At 44.2% G+C, this 17,540-nt stretch overlaps 2 protein-coding genes across 3 annotated transcripts in view; one reads left to right on the top strand and one right to left on the bottom strand.

The window, feature by feature from the left end:
- Window positions 1–6,852, top strand: part of LOC121582599 (syntaxin-binding protein 1) — a 37,296-nt gene extending 30,444 nt beyond the window's left edge. The window contains exons 18-20 of one of the 2 annotated variants that reach the window (XM_041898521.2): window positions 186–340; window positions 1,821–1,982; window positions 5,042–5,131. In XM_041898521.2, coding sequence (XP_041754455.1) covers window positions 186–340; window positions 1,821–1,933 — 268 coding nt within the window. In that variant the 3' untranslated portion in view covers window positions 1,934–1,982; window positions 5,042–5,131. Of the gene's footprint in view, window positions 1–185; window positions 341–1,820; window positions 1,983–5,041 lie in introns of both variants that reach the window. The other variant, XM_041898522.2, reaches the window with a different exon arrangement.
- Window positions 6,853–9,887: 3,035 nt separating this feature from the next.
- The window catches only part of LOC121582600 (microtubule organization protein AKNA), a 28,724-nt gene continuing 21,071 nt past the window's right edge, over window positions 9,888–17,540 (bottom strand). Inside the window, exons 16-21 of the mRNA XM_041898523.2 lie at window positions 17,056–17,195; window positions 16,577–16,693; window positions 16,231–16,356; window positions 15,875–15,991; window positions 10,812–10,971; window positions 9,888–10,399 (exon numbers count right to left, since the gene is read on the bottom strand). Of these exons, the coding sequence (XP_041754457.2) occupies window positions 10,123–10,399; window positions 10,812–10,971; window positions 15,875–15,991; window positions 16,231–16,356; window positions 16,577–16,693; window positions 17,056–17,195 (937 nt within the window). The 3' untranslated portion in view covers window positions 9,888–10,122. The remainder of the gene's footprint in view (window positions 10,400–10,811; window positions 10,972–15,874; window positions 15,992–16,230; window positions 16,357–16,576; window positions 16,694–17,055; window positions 17,196–17,540) is intronic.

The following is a 17,540-nucleotide window of genomic DNA, read 5'->3' as shown; positions in this document are numbered from 1 at the left end:
TGCGGCGTTGTGTGTTATTGACTCAGTTGGAGACAGACCCATAGAAGGACCCTACCTCTGCCCTACTACCTCTCTTCCTAGTTAGATAGACACATTCCTAACTCAGTACAGCGGTGGTGAAATAGTTCAGTAGAGTAACACTGTGATATGCCACCCTTGTGATTGTGCTTCTCCCTCCCTGGCAGTGCCCGGTATGGCCACTGGCACAAGAATAAGACCCCAGGCGAGTACCGCACCGGGCCACGCGTCATGGTCTTCATCATCGGAGGCGTGTCCTTCAGCGAGATGCGCTCTGCCTACGAGGTCACGCAGGCCAATGGGAAGTGGGAGGCCATCATTGGTGAGTCTGACACCGGGGTGCGCCACTGGGCGCAGGCCGAGGGGGGGATACGAGGGACTCCCCCGTAGGGAGTGTGACATTAGAACAGTCGAAAGACAAAATACACTTAGACTTAGAGTCATGGACATAGACTGATGTTACTGGTACATTAACACACAGATTCCTTTAATTCATGCAAGAATGCAGATTTGTTTCAAATGGACACATAGCCCCTCCCTCTGGGCACTTGTCTGTCTGAAAAGTCTGGATAGGTAGCCACAATATGGTAATATGTCCACCATGCCCTCTGATAGGCTAGGTGGAATGGCTTATATCTACACAATTATTTTCAAGATCTACACAAAGTGCCTAGGGATGGGGGCTAGGACGTAGATTGGGAAATGGGCGTCCTTCACTAACTGAGTGACTCTCGTACACTAGCTACTTCTGTTATGTCCCCATTCATTGTGGTTAGCATAGCAGAACACGAATACATATGTCAGTGCCAGTGCAACTGTATTCTGTTCCCACTATGTTGACCACAAGTGAATAAAGAAGGACGAAGCAGAGAAGTCATCTGGATAATCTTTCTCTCTTTTGAGAGCCTACCGCACTTGACCGTACTTCATTAAAACCTTGACTCATCCACACACCAACATAGTTGACCTCAATTCGCTTTCTGACTCCCATACACCCACACCATGAATCCCAGTCAGTAAAGATTAGTGTGCCTATTGAAGCAATCAACACTAATTTTGTTAGTGCTAGACTAAGTGCTCCCGAGTGGCGCAGCGGTCTAAGGCACTACATCTCAGTGCTTGAGGTGTCACTACAGACCCCCTGGTTCGATTCCAGGCTGTATCACAACCGGCCGTGACTGGGAGTCCCATAGGGCGGTGCACAATTGGCCCAGCGTCGTCTGGGTTTGGCCGGTGTAGGCCGTCATTGTAAATAAGAATGTGTTCTGTAACTGACTTGCCTAGTTAAATAAAGGATAAATGAAATAAAAAAGATCTAGCTACTTAGATGGAGGAAAACGTGATGTTTCTGATGAACACTTATCTAAGATACCACCTGTGATATTTTTAAACCCCTTTTGGGTGATGTGTTCCCTGTTCATTGAATGTTGTCTGTCTAGTCAGCCAGTCCTTGTCTTAAGGGAGGGAGTGTCTCGTCTACTGTTTTTGCTGTGCTATGCTTTTGCTTTTGGATTCAGTCTTGTTCTGTCTAAAACACTGTTGTCTTTGAATTGCAGCTACACCCTGTCTTTTTCTGTGTATCTGGGTTTTATGTCTGTCTGTGTGTGTGTGTGTGTGTGTGTGTGTGTGTGTGTGTGGGGGGCGGCGTGTGTGTATGGACAGTATGTGGGTGGTGCTGTGCAGTGGCTTGTTTAACCCCTTCTTTTCGAGATGGCAGAGAAAGTGTCCGAAGAGAGAAAGTGGCATGGGGGGCGTGGCATGTGATGAGAAATGAGCGTGAAGCGCCCTCTGTTCCTCCACAGGTTCCACCCACACCATCACCCCCATCAAATTCTTAACGGACCTGCAGCACCCTGACTTCCGAGAGTCCACTAGGGTGTCCTTTGAGGAGCCAGACGCAGGCTCAGACGAGTGAGACAGACAGAGAGAGGGAGGGAGGTTGAGAGAAATCACACTCTGACAAAGTAAAGGCTGCCGCGCAAAGAAGCCCTTTCTGAACCCCCACAGCACAAGGGCTTTTTTCCCCTCCGTACTCCTCTTACTACACTCAGTACTGTTTGAACTCCGCCCCCCTACCCTCAGGGATGGCTGTCTGGCCCCTGGCTCACTGCATTTCCCAGTTACCTCAGGCTCCACCTCCTGCAGGGCAACACCCAATCACAGTGTGATACAGTGTGATACCGTGTGATTGGTGACCCCACAGCCAATAGTGATTGGCCTTACCATGCTGCTGACAGATAGAATGGGCATGTGTTGCAGTATATGTCTGTTGGGACTTCAGGTAGTGAAGCCTGTGTGAGCTGGCCATGCTACAGGCGTCCTGACTCCATCCCTGCTGCCCCTCTCCACCCCCACATCATCTCAGCTGGGTGGATTAAATCGCCCTCTCTGCCCTCAGGGCCGTCTCAAACCTGTTTCATACCCCGCCTCCCAGAATTAATCATTTTTTGGCGCAGATTTAATCTACCTCCAAGATCCATATTTTTCTACTTTATTATTATGGTCTAATATATTTTTTATAATTAACACCTTTCAAGACAATCACCTTGATTTAGTGGTTTCTTACCGGATAGGTCCTTGAGTTGATGTTGGATTTCAAGAAAGGATTCTCATTTTTTTGTTCTCTTTTTAATTTTTTCAATCTTCCAACTTTCTCCCCCTCTCCTCCACCTCACGCTCTCTCAGTCCACCAGACATCACATGCATGCTTACATGGCCCAGGAGTCATCTGCAGAGAACACTAAAGTTTGTCCCTACTGCTATCTCCACTCCCTCGGACACTCTGTTTCTCTGCAGACACTGACACTGGGAATGTAGCGATGTTCACTCGATATGCTTTAGCACCTAGAAAAGATGCGACACATCATAAAAACCCTTCAGGATTGCCCCCCTCACTTTCTTTCGCATACAGCTCCATATTCTCCCCCTAGCAACGCCATATGTTGCCCATACAGCATAGTCAACCAATAGTAGACCAATATGGGTTTTGGGACATAGAGACAGAAATGTAAAAGCACATATCATAGGAATGTATACAGGTCTACTTTTCAAACACCAATATTATCAATTACCACATCACTGCCTAATTTTGGGATTTTGGCTAATTAAGTAAGTAAGATTTTCCCCACATTGTCAAAGATTTTTTTGCACACTTTGTTAAAGGGATAGTGCGAGATTCTGGCAATGAATTAAAAAGCATCTACTTACCCAGAGTCAAATGAACTAGTGGATACCATTTTTATGTCTCTGTGTCCAGTATGAAGGAAGTTAGAGGTAGTTTCGCAAGCCAATGCTAACTAGTGTTAGCGCAACGACTGGAAGTCAACAGGTACGCTAGCGGTATCCACAAGTTCATTTGACTCTGGGTAAGTAGAAAAACGGCTTAATTGCCAGAATCTCGCACTATCCCTTTAAAGCTGTCTCCTAAGTGAGTTTCCCTCAACACATTAGCAAAGGGCATCCATTTCGTTCTTGCTCATCTGCTAAAGCTATATCCTTTTCAAACAACTTTTGGTTTTGGTGTTTTCTTAGTAAATATCGATCACCGTGCAGTATGGACTCTTTATCACATACTGCCACATTCAACACTTCCAGAACAAAATGACCATTGTTTATTAAAAAAAACTGTTTGTTTCTGTTATCTGGTATTTGGATATAATCCTACCCATGTAGTGAGCGTTGGGGAGCAACATGGATCAAAGTGTTGTGTTTCTGGCCACAGGCCTGCAAAGCTGTGTGTTTCAGACGCTGAGAGACAGGAGAGAACCAGGCAAGGCCAGTCCAAAGTTGATCTGTGACTAGTGCTCACCCCCACCCCACCTCACCCCACCCCACCCCCCCTTACACCCACGATGTCTGCATCACCATGGTGACCCAACTTAAGATGGACTCGCCTCTTCCTCTCCTGTCTCTGCCTGTGCCTATTGATGCTAGGATAAACCAGTCCTCCTGATTGGCTGTCATGCCACAGCTAGAAAGGCCTAACTGACAGGACCAATTAGATATATTGAGCTTTAATTGAATTCTACCTAGCAACAGGTAAGCCAATGCGTCTTCCTTGGTGAGCCAATATGACAGAAACATGCAGCTTTGCTTCAGAAACAAACCGATGAAGAATAACAATACTACTGATTAAACTGTTGAGTAGGGGTAGGGAGTAAATCAAAACCTTGGTCCAGCGGTTTGCTTAATGAAGGCATTGGTTTGTCCAAGGTGGAGGGTAAGCCATCGACACACTCAACAACTTAGTGACAAAGTGATAAACTAGATGGACAAAGGTTTGGTTGACTCCAATCCTATACCTGAGTTATACTGTGTCCGAAATGTGTCTTCAGCTATGAAAAAGTCAGCTCATTCATATTTTGGTGGTGCTGTTATGTTTAGCTTTCAATTTCACGTTTTCATTCACAAGCAAAATTACTTCCCTGATGTCATCCAATCAGAGAATGGCTGGACTGAAATCTGCTTTTCTTTTTTGCAGTGTTTTGACCAGATTTTTCATATTGCTATTAGACTGATGTTTGCATGCACTGTGATAAAAGCTTCTTAGGTCACATGCACACGCTTACACCTGATTCGCTGCACTCTCCTATAGGTGTGGTCACAGGTTCTACCACCAGTGCTTTGCAGCTCACAGAATCCTGCAAGCTCTGTGATGTCAGTACATCATTGTCCAATCACGACCGATCCAATTGCATGTGCATTTTTGGCAGGCAGTGCATTACCCCACCAATCTTCTAGGATCTCTAAAACGTGTGAATAGCCAACACATCGTATGATAACCAATAATGATAACCAATACATTCTCCAAATGCTGACTACTGACTATGATTTCAAGTTGTTTAGTAGTACATATATGTTTATCTTATTTCCAACATTTCTTTCTCAAGAATACAGTGCTTTCATCTAAGCATTCATAGCAAGAGCTGAAAACACATTTTCCTAGCTGGCTTATGTTTGGGCAGCTCTAATACAGTGCTCTGTCTATGTGCTTCCTCTACTGCGTATCTGTCCTACTCTCTAGGATCGACCCACGTCTTCACCCCCACCGCCCTCCTGGAACAGCTCAAGACCATGAACAAACCAGACGAGGAACCAGCAAGCTAAAATCACCCAGCCCCATTTATCTATCCTTTCCTCTCCCCTACACATCCCCCAGTCACCCTCCCAAAATCCTACATGAATTGTATAAGCATCTTGCACGAGAAGATGAAAAATACAAAACAATGATAGCATTGATGAAAAAAATATGTTGAAACAGAAATAAAATAATGTTGCAAGTATTCTCATGTTTTACAATGGATGCAAATAATGGAACTTATTTAAAAAAGGTTTAATTATCAACTAAGGCCATTTGAAACTGAAAGAACCAAATGTAATATTGTATGCTATGAAACCTGCTAGAATGTGTAAAATGTAGAGGTTTTCTCTGTTTGTTCCCTCAGTTTATCTTATTGGTGTGAATTTTATTGGTAGTGGGTGGACGAGGGATGCCTTACTGGAGTTGGTTGGCACTAGACAGGTCAATGCATTAAGATCATATCACTCAACATGCAATATAACTCATCCCAGTCCTATTAGGGGGGAGAATCTTAGCTGGTCAAGACATTTGTATCAGTAGCATACAGGGATGGAACCTAAGGATTTTGGGCACTGGCCAGATGGGCTAGTAGACTGCAATTTCTACTAGTCCAAAATCTTTGCCATGCGATATTTGAAAATACAACATTTCACTAGCCGGTGGGCTAGTTGGGCACATTTTCTACTAGACCAGTCTGAAAAGTACTAGCCAGGGGCTAGCGGGCTAGCTTAATTTCCATCCCTGGTAGCATGCCTGAACATTGTGTGGACTGTTACTGTATATTCTTTAGTATGGCAATACTGAGACCAAGCAACCCAAGAGATCATTTAATCACAGTGCTGTCTGTGAGTTAGACAGTAACAAACAGCCAAACTGACCCTAGGTCTGAGGATAGAAAAAAACGGAATTCTGTAAATAGCTACAGAATGGTAGAAGCATCCTTCCTCCAGCCATAAGACTGGAATTATTTACTCGCCACATCCTTTTCCTTTTCTCTGGAGAGATTTCACATTTTAGTGTCAAAAGGCCATTGCTTGCAGATGTTTAAAGAATAATCATAAAGGGCCGATTTGTATTTCAGTATTGTATCCTGTCACGTTGTAAGTCTTATCATTGGTTAGTATCAAAATGTTTAGCCGGGTCATGCACTGAGTAGTGTGTTGTGTATATGCCATATGTTGATGTTTAGTGTCTCACTGTTGACTGGTGATGTTTCTGACTGTCAAGTAGTAAAATATTTCCTTTAAAAAATGTCAATGTGAAGCCACATGTGTTTGTGATGTTTTAGCTGTAGCTGTAGTGGTCAACTGGGAAAATAACTAATATCTATATTTTGTTTGTCTGTCCGTTAGTTTTATCTTCTGGTGCAATGTTAACTCTTCCAATGGTGAATGGCTTTGCAAAGAAAATGTAACCCCAATATTTATAACGTTTTATTTCTCATTTTTTCTCTCTCTATTTCCTGGCAAAACAGGTTGTAAATTGATTGCACTATGCGTTTTCTGTGATGCAAACACTTTTTATTTTTTCTATAATCAGTTGGTGTTGTAAAGGGTTCTCTGTCTATTCAATTAATTTATATCAAAGTTATTTATCAGAGAGAAAAAATATTAATAAATGAAACATAAGTCTATCCTAAACCGGTTTAACTTATTGGGATTCTATGTTTGCGAGTGTTGAAGCACAAACAAAAGTATACTTAATGTGTACCAATGTACTAAGGCTGTCTAATAAATTGGCTTCCATTACAAGGACAAAAGACTCAGCACATTCTTAGCTACATTGTAAGATACCGTAGCAATTATGCTATTCTTCACTGTGGTGTATCTGTGCTGTATCTGTGAGTTGACACTCATTTCAGGCTCATAGTTCACATTTTTTCAGTTAAGACCCTGCAGAATATCTCTGGCCCTGTACATACTCAGGTTGTATAACTGATGTACAATACATTTTACACGTTGGTTGTGATACAAATTATATTTTTGTGATACAACAGAGTTGTGCGGTGTCTCCACAACACTTGTGTAATTATTTTTGTACAGAGAAAGTCTGCGTTGTATCAAAAGGGTTGTGTCAAATGCATTATACATCAGTTATACAACTTCAGTGTGTACGGGTCTCTGACAGTATGACACCCAGGTGACTCATCCATACTTGCAGTGAGGGAAAAAAGTATTTGATCCCCTGCTGATTTTGTACGTTTGCCCACTGACAAAGAAATTATCAGTTTATAATTTTAATGGTAGGTTTATTTGAACAGTGAGAGACAGAATAACATAAAGAAAATCCAGAAAAACGCATGTTAAAAATGTTAGAAATTGATTTGCATTTTAATGAGGGAAATAAGTATTTGACCCCCTCTCAATCAGAAAGATTTCTGGCTCCCAGGTGTCTTTTATACAGGTAACGAGCTGAGATTAAGAGCACACTCTTAAAGGGAGTGCTCCTAATCTCAGTTTGTTACCTGTATAAAATACACCTGTCCACAGAAGCAATCAATCAATCAGATTCCAAACTCTCCACCATGGCCAAGACCAAAGAGCTCTCCAAGGATGTCAGGGACAAGTTGTAGACCTACACAATGGGCTACAAGACCATCGCCAAGCAGCTTGGTGAGAAGGTGACAACAGTTGGTGCGATTATTCGCAAATGGAAGAAACACAAAAGACTGTCAATCTCCCTCTGCCTGGGGCTCCATGCAAGATCTCACCTCGTGGAGTTGCAATGACCATGAGAACAGTGAGGAATCAGCCCAGAACTACCCGGGAGGATCTTGTCAATGATCTCAAGGCAGCTGGGACTATAGTCACCAAGAAAACAATTGGTAACACACTACGCCGTGAAGGACTGAAATCCTGCAGCGCCCGCAAGGTCCCCCTGCTTAAGAAAGCACATATACAGGGCCGTCTGAAGTTTGCCAATGAACATCTGAATGATTCAAAAAATTCAGAGGAGAACTGGGTGAAAGTGTTGTGGTCAGATGGGACCAAAATCGAGCTCTTTGGCATCAACTCAACTCGCCGTGTTTGGAGGAGGAGGAATGCTGCCTATGACCCCAAGAACACCATCCCCACCGTCAAACATGGAGGTGGAAACATTATGCTTTGGGGGACGATGGACGGGCCATGTACCGTCAAATCTTGGGTGATAACCTCCTTCCCTCAGCCAGTGCATTGAAAATGGGTCGTGGATGGGTATTCCAGCATGACAATGACCCAAAACACACGGCCAAGGCAACAAAGGAGTGGCTCAAGAAGAAGCACATTAAGGTCCTGGAGTGGCCTAGCCAGTCTCCAGACCTTAATCCCATAGAAAATCTGTGGAGGGAGCTGAAGGTTCGAGTTGCCAAACGTCAGCCTATAAAACCTTAATGACTTGGAGAAGATCTGCAAAGAGGAGTGGAACAAAATCCCTCCTGAGATGTGTGCAAACCTGGTGGCCAACTACAAGAAATGTCTGACCTCTGTGATTGCCAACAAGGGTTTTGCCACCAAGTACTAAGTCATGTTTTGCAGAGGGGTCCAATATTTATTTCCCTCATTAAAATGCAAATCAATTTATAACATTTTTGACATGCGTTTTTCTGGATTTTTTGTTGTTATTCTGTCTCTCACTGTTCAAATAAACCTACCATTAAAATTATAGACTGATCATGTCTTTGTCATTGGGCAAACATACAAAATCAGCAGGGATCAAATACTTTTTTTCCCTCACTGTAACAAGCTGGTTATAAGCGATATCAGCCTTACTTAATAACAACTATTAGTCAGCCTTACTTAATAACAACTATTAGTACAACTTTGGAAACCATTAGAGACAGGTGCATAATGTACTCAGTATTACCAGAGAAATATAGAAAACTGTTTCAAGAATGTGACACTATAAAGATCATCTGTTTCAACATCAACATTTATTTGGCTTCAAAGAGGAAATAAAAATGTTGGTAAAAAAATAATGTAATAATCAATCACAGTACAAAAGTACAAAAGATATCAGGATCTAGATTTTTCCAAATCTGCATTTCTGAAATCCTAGAAATGTGTATTTCTGAAATCGTATTTTTGTCTTAAACACAAACTCTATTAAGACCATCTATACATTTGTTTTGCTTATTTTTCTGAAAAAATATTTTCCTGATGGGTACAAGTTAACTACACTATGATAACACTGACACCAGTTATTAACCTTATTAACTAATTATTACACACAATACACAACTGATCAAGAACAAAATACAAAACAAACAATTTAGAATTAATAGATTAGGGTAATAAAACTAAGAAATCAATGTGTGAATAGTTAATCTCCTCATCTGAAGATCCATAGCAGCAATTTATTTTATCTTTGTCACAGTCATTGTTCAAATGAAAAAAAAAATATTCCAGGTTTCAAAGCAAACTAAACAAACAACGTGCATATGTCAGTTATTTTGAAACGTAAATCATTCATATATAAATCATTCAGATTCTTGTGCATTTTATGAGTAAGAGATTAACTTGTGTTTTTTTCTATATGATACCTGAGATTGCAATATACATTTAAGTCATTTAGCAGACGCTCTTACCCAGAGCGACTTACAGTAAGTGAGTGCATACATTCTTTTTTGATTTTGTATTTTTCATACTGGCCCCCCGTGGGAATCGAACCCACAACCCTGGCGTTGCAAACGCCATGCTCTACCAACTGAGCTACATCCCTGCTGGCCATTCCCTCCCCTACCCTGGATGACTTGTGCGCCGCCCCATGGGTCTCCCGGTCGCGGCCGGCTATGACAGAGCCTGGATTTGAACCAGGAGCTCTAGTGGCACAGCTAGCACTGCGATGTAGTGCCTTAGACCACTGCGCCACTCGGGAGTAGACCACTAGCCGCTCAAACTTTGATCTAAAGCCATAACATGTACTGTACAAAGTAACCTATAACCTGTAGAAAGTACCGTGTGTAGACCCTACCTTACTATCAGTGCTGAGCCACTGTTGTTTGTTGCCTAATAAATACGACCCTCGTGTACGTCTGGTCTGGTCCATCAGTACATGCAGGACTGTGACAGCGCCTCCTGGTGGTGCAGTCCAGTGGCGATGGAGCGGGCCATGCGTCGGGAGGTCTCCCTCATCCCCCTGGCTGCCTCGATGGCATGGTTCAGAGAGCTGCTCAGAGAGCGCTGGTCAGCAGACAGGGAACGGCCAGCTCCACCTCTCACCTGCTCACGATCCCTGACCCCAGAGACCACACCCCCACTCAGAGACATGTAGATTGGCTGGCGGTGGGATGGAGCTAACTTTATCACGGGGCTGGAGTAGTACCTGCAGGGAACAGGACAGATTCTAACTACACTTACATACTACTCCTCTTACTACATAGGGGGAGAAAGTGGGATGTTAAACAATGCTGATACTTATGTGTGATGACAGATACTTATGTGTGATTCAAATATTCACACTAATAAAACCATTAGAGGATTAATGCAAAATGTAAGCACCTATTTCCTCAAGTCAGGATTTTGGCCAAAAGTGTGCTGCTTACTCGTGTTGTCACCACTTAAGTGGTGAGTTTGTGTCTTAACTCTGAGAGATTTCATTAGGGTTGGCAGCAGATGAAGAGGGGGTTGTAGCAAAATTATTAATTAACCTAATGGCCACTTTTTCATGTCTGGAGAAAAAGAGAGAGAAAGAGAGAGAGAGAGCGAGAGAGGGAGGGAGAGAGCAGAGTACTCACAGAACTGGCGGGCACACTGGCACACACTGGACCAGCGGCACACTGCCCAGCATGGGAAGGGGCGGTGCTGCAAATGACACGCCTCTCACATCTCTGTGGGGGGAGCTCATTGGCTGGGTGCCTCTGTGGGCGGGACCCATGTCTCTCTCCGTCCTCCGGTCTGTGAATCAGAAATCAGCACAGGCTTGTTGTCAATTAAAATAACAACGCGTTTCAACACAACAGAAAACAGGAAGTGAATCAAATAAAATAAAATTGTATTTGTCATGCTTCGTAAACAACAGGTGTAGACTAACTGTGAAATGTCTTACTTATGGGCCGTCCCAACAATAAAAAAATAAAAAAAGAGAATAACACAAGAAATATGCTGTAGGGATGTAGCTCAGTTGGTAGAGCATGGCGTTGGCAATGCCAGGGTTGTGGGTTCAATTTCCACGGGGGTCCAGTATAAAAAAATAATAATAAATAAAAAATAAAATAATGTTGCACTCAAGTCGCTTTGGATAAGAGCGTCTGCTAAAATGTAAATGTTGAGGTAGATATGTACACATACAGAACCAGTCAAAAGTTTGGACACACCTACTCATTCAAGGGTTTTTCTTTATTTTTATAATTTCTCTACATTGTAGAATAATAGTGAAGACATCAAATCTATGAAATAACCCATATGGAATCATGTAGTAACCAAAAAAGTGTTAAACAAATCAAAATATATTTTATATTTGAGATTCTTCAAAGTAGCCACCCTTTGCCTTGATGACAGCTTTGCACACTCTTGGCAGTAAAAAATAAAGAAAAACCCTGGAATTAATAGGTGTGTCCAAACTTTTGACTGGTACTGTATGTATGTGTATGTATGTATGTATGTATGTATGTATGTATGTATGTATGTATGTATGTATGTATGTATATATATGTATGTATGTATGTATGTATGTATGTATGTATGTATGTATGTATGTATGTGTATATGTATATATATATATATATTTCAGAAAAAATATATATGGGGGAGCGGAAGTGATGCAGACAATTACATTGATGGAAGTTACAATCTATTGGCAATACTAAAGCTGATCTACCCCCTAAAAAACCCCAAATATATATATATGTATATTTAGCAGTCTTTTACAGTGCATTCGGAAAGTATTCAGACCCCTTGACTTGATTAAATTGTTTTTTCCCCTCATCAATCTACACACAATACCCCATCATGACAAAGCAAAAATAGGTTATTTTATTTTTTTGCAAATGTATTAAAAATTAAAAAAATTAAATATTACATTTACATAAGTACTCAGATCCTGTACTCAGTACTTTGTTGAAGCACCTTTGGCAGCGATTACAGCCTCAAGTCTTTTTGGGTATGACGCTACAAGCTTGGCACACCTGTATTTGGGGAGTTTCTCCCATTCTTCTCTGCAGGTCCTCTCAAGATCTGTCAGGTTGGATGGGGAACATCGCTGCACAGCTATTTTCAGGTCTCTCCAGAGATGTTCGATCGGGTTCAAGTCCGGGCTCTGGCTGGGTCACTCAAGGACATTCAGAGACTTGTCCCGAAGCCACTCCTGCGTTGTCTTAGCTGTGTGCTTAGGGTCGTTGTCCTGTTGGAAGATGAACCTTCGCCCAAGTCTGAGGTCCTGAGCGCTCAGGAGCAGGTTTTCATCAAAGATCTCTCTGTACTTTGCTCTGTTCATCTTTCCCTAGATCCTGACTAGTCTCCCAGTCCCTGCCGCTGAAAAACATCTCCACAGCATGATGCTGCCACCACCATGCTTCAACGTAGGGATTGTGCCAGGTTTCCTCCAGATGTGACGCTTGGCATTCAGGACAAAGAGTTCAGTCTTGGTTTCATCAGACCAGAGAATCTTGTTTTTCATGGTCTGAGTGTCACACCCTGACTCTAGGACTCGTATTTGTTGAGTCAGGGTGTGTATTTTCTGTGTCGTGTTGTGCTATGTTTATTGTCTATGGTTAGATCTAGTATGTATAGATCTATGTTGGCCTGTGTGGTTCCCAATCAGAGGCAGCTGTTGCTCGTTGTCTCTGATTGGGGACCATACTTAGGCAGCCTTTTGGCACCTGTTAGTTGTGGGATCTTGTTCCGTGTAAGGTATGTTGTTTGTATGCTACCTTGGACTTCACGTTTCGTTTGTTGTTTTGCTGTGTGTTTAGTCATTAATAAACATGAATGCATATCACGCTGCGCCTTGGTCCTTCTCGTCCGTAAACGATCGTGACAGAAGATCCCACCAAAATAGGACCAAGCAGCGTGTTCAGGAGCAAACGTCGGGAATTAAACAGGAGGTTACGTTAGTAGATGTCCTCCTCGGTTGGGGGAGAATCACGGAGGAGGAGGCCGTCCGCTACCGGAAGGCGATGAAGGAGGATGCCCAGGTAGGAGAGGTGAAACGGCGCCAACAGTGCCGACGACGGAGACCCGAGAGGCAACCCCAAGAAACATTTTTTGTGGGGGGCACACGGTGTGGACGACGAGGCAGCAGGAGGCAGTGACAGGGCGGATCTGCAGGTTAGGAGAGGAGGCCACCAGGTTAAGGGGGCTATTGGTTCAGAGGGAGCAGGAGTTACAGTATTTGGTCAGAGGGAGGAGCTACAGGAGGCTATAAGGGAGAAGGAGAGTGTAGAGGCACGGCGAGAGGAGCTGGTTAGGCAGCAGAAGGAGCGGGGGTTTATAAAGGAACCCAGTCCCGCTCCTCGCACCAAGCAAGTGGTGCGTGTCGCCAGTCCGGTCCGGCCCGTTCCTGATCCCCGCACTAAGCCAGTGGTGCGTGTTCCCAGTACGGCCCGACCCATTCCTGCTCCCCGCACAAAGCCAGTGGTGTGTGTTCCCAGTCCGGTCCGGCCCGTTCCTGCTCCTCGCATCAAGCCAGTGGTGCGCGTCGCCAGCCCGGTCCGGCCTGTTCCTGTCCCTCGCACCAAGCCAGTGGTGCGCGTCGCCAGCCCGGCCCGGCCTGTTCCTGTCCCTCGCACCAAACCAGTGGTGCGCGTCGCCAGCCCGGCCCGGCCTGTTCCTGCCCCTCGCACCAAACCAGTGGTGCGCGTCGCCAGCTCGGCCCGGCCTGTTCCTGCCCCTCGCACCAAACCAGTGGTGCGCGTCGCCAGCCCGGCCCGGCCTGTTCTTGCCCCTCGCACCAAACCAGTGGTGCGCGTCGCCAGCCCGGTCCGGCCTGTTCCTGCCCTTTCAAAGCATTTCAAAGCATTTCATGGCTACAGATGTGAGTACTACGGGGTGTTCTTGGGCACAGGGACTATGGTGGTCTGCTTGAAACATGTAGGTATTACAGACTGGGTCAGGGAGAGGTTGACAGTGTCAGTGAAGACACTTGTCAGCCAGTCAGCACATGCTCTGAGGACACGTCCTGGGAATGTTAATCTGTTTAAAGGTCTTACTCACATCGGCTATGGAGAGCGTGATCATACAGTCCTCTGGAACAGCTGGTGCTCTCATGCATAGTTCAGTGTTGCTAGCCTCGAAGCGCGCATAGAAGGTATTTAGCTCGTCTGGTAGGCTTGCGTCACTGGACAGCTCGCGGCTGAGTTTCCCTTCGTAATCCGTGATAGTTTGCAAGCCCTGCTACATCCGACGAGCGTCAGAGCCGGTGTAGTAGGATTCGATCTTGGTCCTGTATTGACACTTTGCCTGTTTGATGCTTCGTCAGACGCCATAGCAGGATTTCTAATAAGCATCTGGATTAGTGTCACGCTTATTGAAAGCGGCAGTTCTAGCCTTTAGCTCAGTGTGGATGTGCTTCGCGCGCTTTGCGTACTCGTCTCTACTCGACTAGCTACCTAGTGTAGTGTCACACACACACAGTAGCCGCAGCCGCTCGCCAGTTAACCCTCTTTCATCAAAAGGACTGACAACTTCCTCACAAAAATTATTAAATCCAGTCAATAATCCATAGCTTCTGGTTGGGATATGTACATACGGTCACTGTGGGGACAACATCGTCGATGCACTTATTAATGAAGCTGGTGACTGATGTGCTAAACTCCTCAATGCCATTCGATGAATCAGGAGGATAGAGCTATGGTCAGATTTGCCAAATGGAGGGAGAGGGAGAGCTGTGTATGCGTCTCTGTGTGTGGAGTAAAGGTGATCTCAAGTTTTTTCGCCTCTAGTTGCACAGGTGACATGCTGGTAGAAATGAGGTAAAATAGATTTCAGTTTTCCTGCATTGAAGTCACCGGCCACTAGGAGCACTGCCTCTGGGGTGAGCATTTTCTTATTTGCTTATGGCCTTATACAGCTCGTTGAGTGCGGTCTTAGTGCCAGCATCGGTTTGTGGTGGTAAATAGACAGCTACGAAAAACATAGATGAAAACTCTCTTGGTAAATAGTGTGGTCTACAGCTTATCATGAGGTATTCTAACTCAGGCGAGCAGAACCTTGAGACTTCCTTAATATTAGAGATTGCGCACTAGTTGTTGTTAACAAAGAGACACACACCCCCTCCTCTGAGCTTCCCCGACGCAGCCGTTCTGTCCTGCCGATGCATAGAAAAACCAGCTAGATGTATATTATACATGTCCTTGTTCAGCCACGACTCGGAGAAACATAGGATATTACAGTTGTTGGTTATCAAGTTGATAGGATAGTCTCGAACGGAGCTCATCCAGTTTATTCTCCAGTGATTGCACGTTCGCCAATAGAACGGAGGGTAGAGGCAATTTATCCACTCTCCAACGAAGTCTTGTCAGCAATCCCGCACGTTGGCCTCTATAACGCCGTCTCCTCCTTCTTGGGAATTTGGGCCTGGTCCGCGATAATCCATATGTCTTTCGCCTCCGACTCATTGAAGTAGAAGTCCTCATCCAAATAGTGGTAGCTGTTCAGATGTCCAGAAGCTCTATTCGGTCATAGGAAACGATGGCGGAAACATTATGTACAAAAAAAGGTACGATTAGCGCCCAAAAATACACAGAAGAGCACAATTTCTCAGGAGCCCGTAAAACGGACACCATTCCCTCCGGCGCCATACCGGAGGGAATGACGAGTGTACAGTAGATAGTTATAGGAGTACTTGATGTTAAGGTCTCACCGTATTCCCTGCTTGTGTTCCCATATGTCTCAGACCTCCCACACATAGGACAGTGACAAGAATGAAGCCCAGTGTGACCGTGGATAGCCTCAGTGTCACCACCACCCTCTTCTTGTTCTGTCAGTCAGAAGAAAAGACAAGGAAGAATAAAGACTGAGCAGAAAGGAGTGGAGACGACACAGTATTGACTGTCACTGTGACACACAAACCACCATTACACCACAGACTGAGAATGCGTCCTAGATGGCACCCTATTCCCTATGTATTGTACTACTTTTGAGCAAAGCCGTATGCGTAGTACACTATATAGGGAATAGAATGCCATTTGGTACGTAGCCTGAGAGAGAAGCTCTTACGTGTAGAGTGTCCATTGGTGTGTGTCTGTGGAGCACACTGTAGACACACAGGGGCCTGCCTCCCTCTACAGTCAGGTTCATCACCAATATACCCACATCCACCTACAGACATACTGACATGCTGCCCTGCAATCAAAATACAATACAGATTAAAATACGATATTTTACATTCATATCAGCATGTAGCCTAGTGTAGCTCAGTTGATAGAGTATGGCGCTTGCAACGCCAGGATAGTGGGTTTGATTCCCGGGACCACCTGTAGGTAAAATGTATGTACATTCACTTGGGATAAACGCGTCTGCTAATTGGCATATATTATTATATTCAAACAGAAGTCGTTCTTACTGGTGTGGGCTCCTCTGTTCCTGACTGTCTCTGCTCTGCCACGTGATGCAGGGGACTCTGGGATACGTCTGGAGGACCGAGGTCTGGGTGTGAACTGGGCATGCTCCGAATCTGTCGCTGGAGATAAAACAAACAAAATCAATATTTTGCCAGATTACTTATACCTAGGGTACCCAGCAAAAATAGCATTCTAGTGAATGACGAATGTATTGTGAAGTGTATAGTGAAGTGTGTTGTGAAGTGTATAGTTGAAGTGTAATGGGAAGTGTATTGTGAAGTGTATTGAGAAGTGTATTGTATTGTCTACTGTGAAGTATATTGTGAAGTGTATTGTGGAGTGTACTGTATGTATGTATGTAAAGTGCAATGAGTGTCCCAGGCGAGTCCCAAATGGCACCCTATTCCCTATAAAGTGCACTACTTTTGAGCAATGCCCTATAGGGAATAGGGTACCATTTGGAATACAACCCATAACTCACTGATATCCAGTTCAAGTCTTAGAGGCTGTCGAGGTACAGAAGCTGATCTTCTAGGAGTTGACCTCGGAGCCCTCTCCTCCTCCTCCTGCTCGGAGCCCCTCTTCCTCTCTCTACCACCATCCCTCCTTCGCTGAGCAGACCTGGGAGAGGAGAAGCATCCAAAGGAACATTACAAAATCAAAACGGTGAAAGAAAGACAATGGGACCCTATTCCCTATATACAGTACATTTGGAAAGTATTCAGACCCCTTGACTTTTTCCACATTTTGTTACATTACAGCCTTATTCTAAAATTGATTCAATTGTTTTTTCCCCTCATCAATCTACACACAATACCCCATCATGACAAAGCAAAAACATTCACATAAGTATTCAGACCCTTTACTCAGTACTTTGTTTGGCAGCGCTTACAGCTTTGAGTCTTCTAGGGTATGACGCTACAAGCTTGGCACACCTGTATTTGGGGGGTTTCTACCATTCTTCTC

The sequence above is a fragment of the Coregonus clupeaformis genome, unplaced genomic scaffold (genome assembly GCF_020615455.1).
Source record: "Coregonus clupeaformis isolate EN_2021a unplaced genomic scaffold, ASM2061545v1 scaf0094, whole genome shotgun sequence".
NCBI classification, from domain to species: Eukaryota; Metazoa; Chordata; class Actinopteri; order Salmoniformes; family Salmonidae; genus Coregonus; species Coregonus clupeaformis.
Note: the sequence above shows the minus strand (reverse complement) of the source record. Positions and strands in the feature narration are given on the sequence as shown.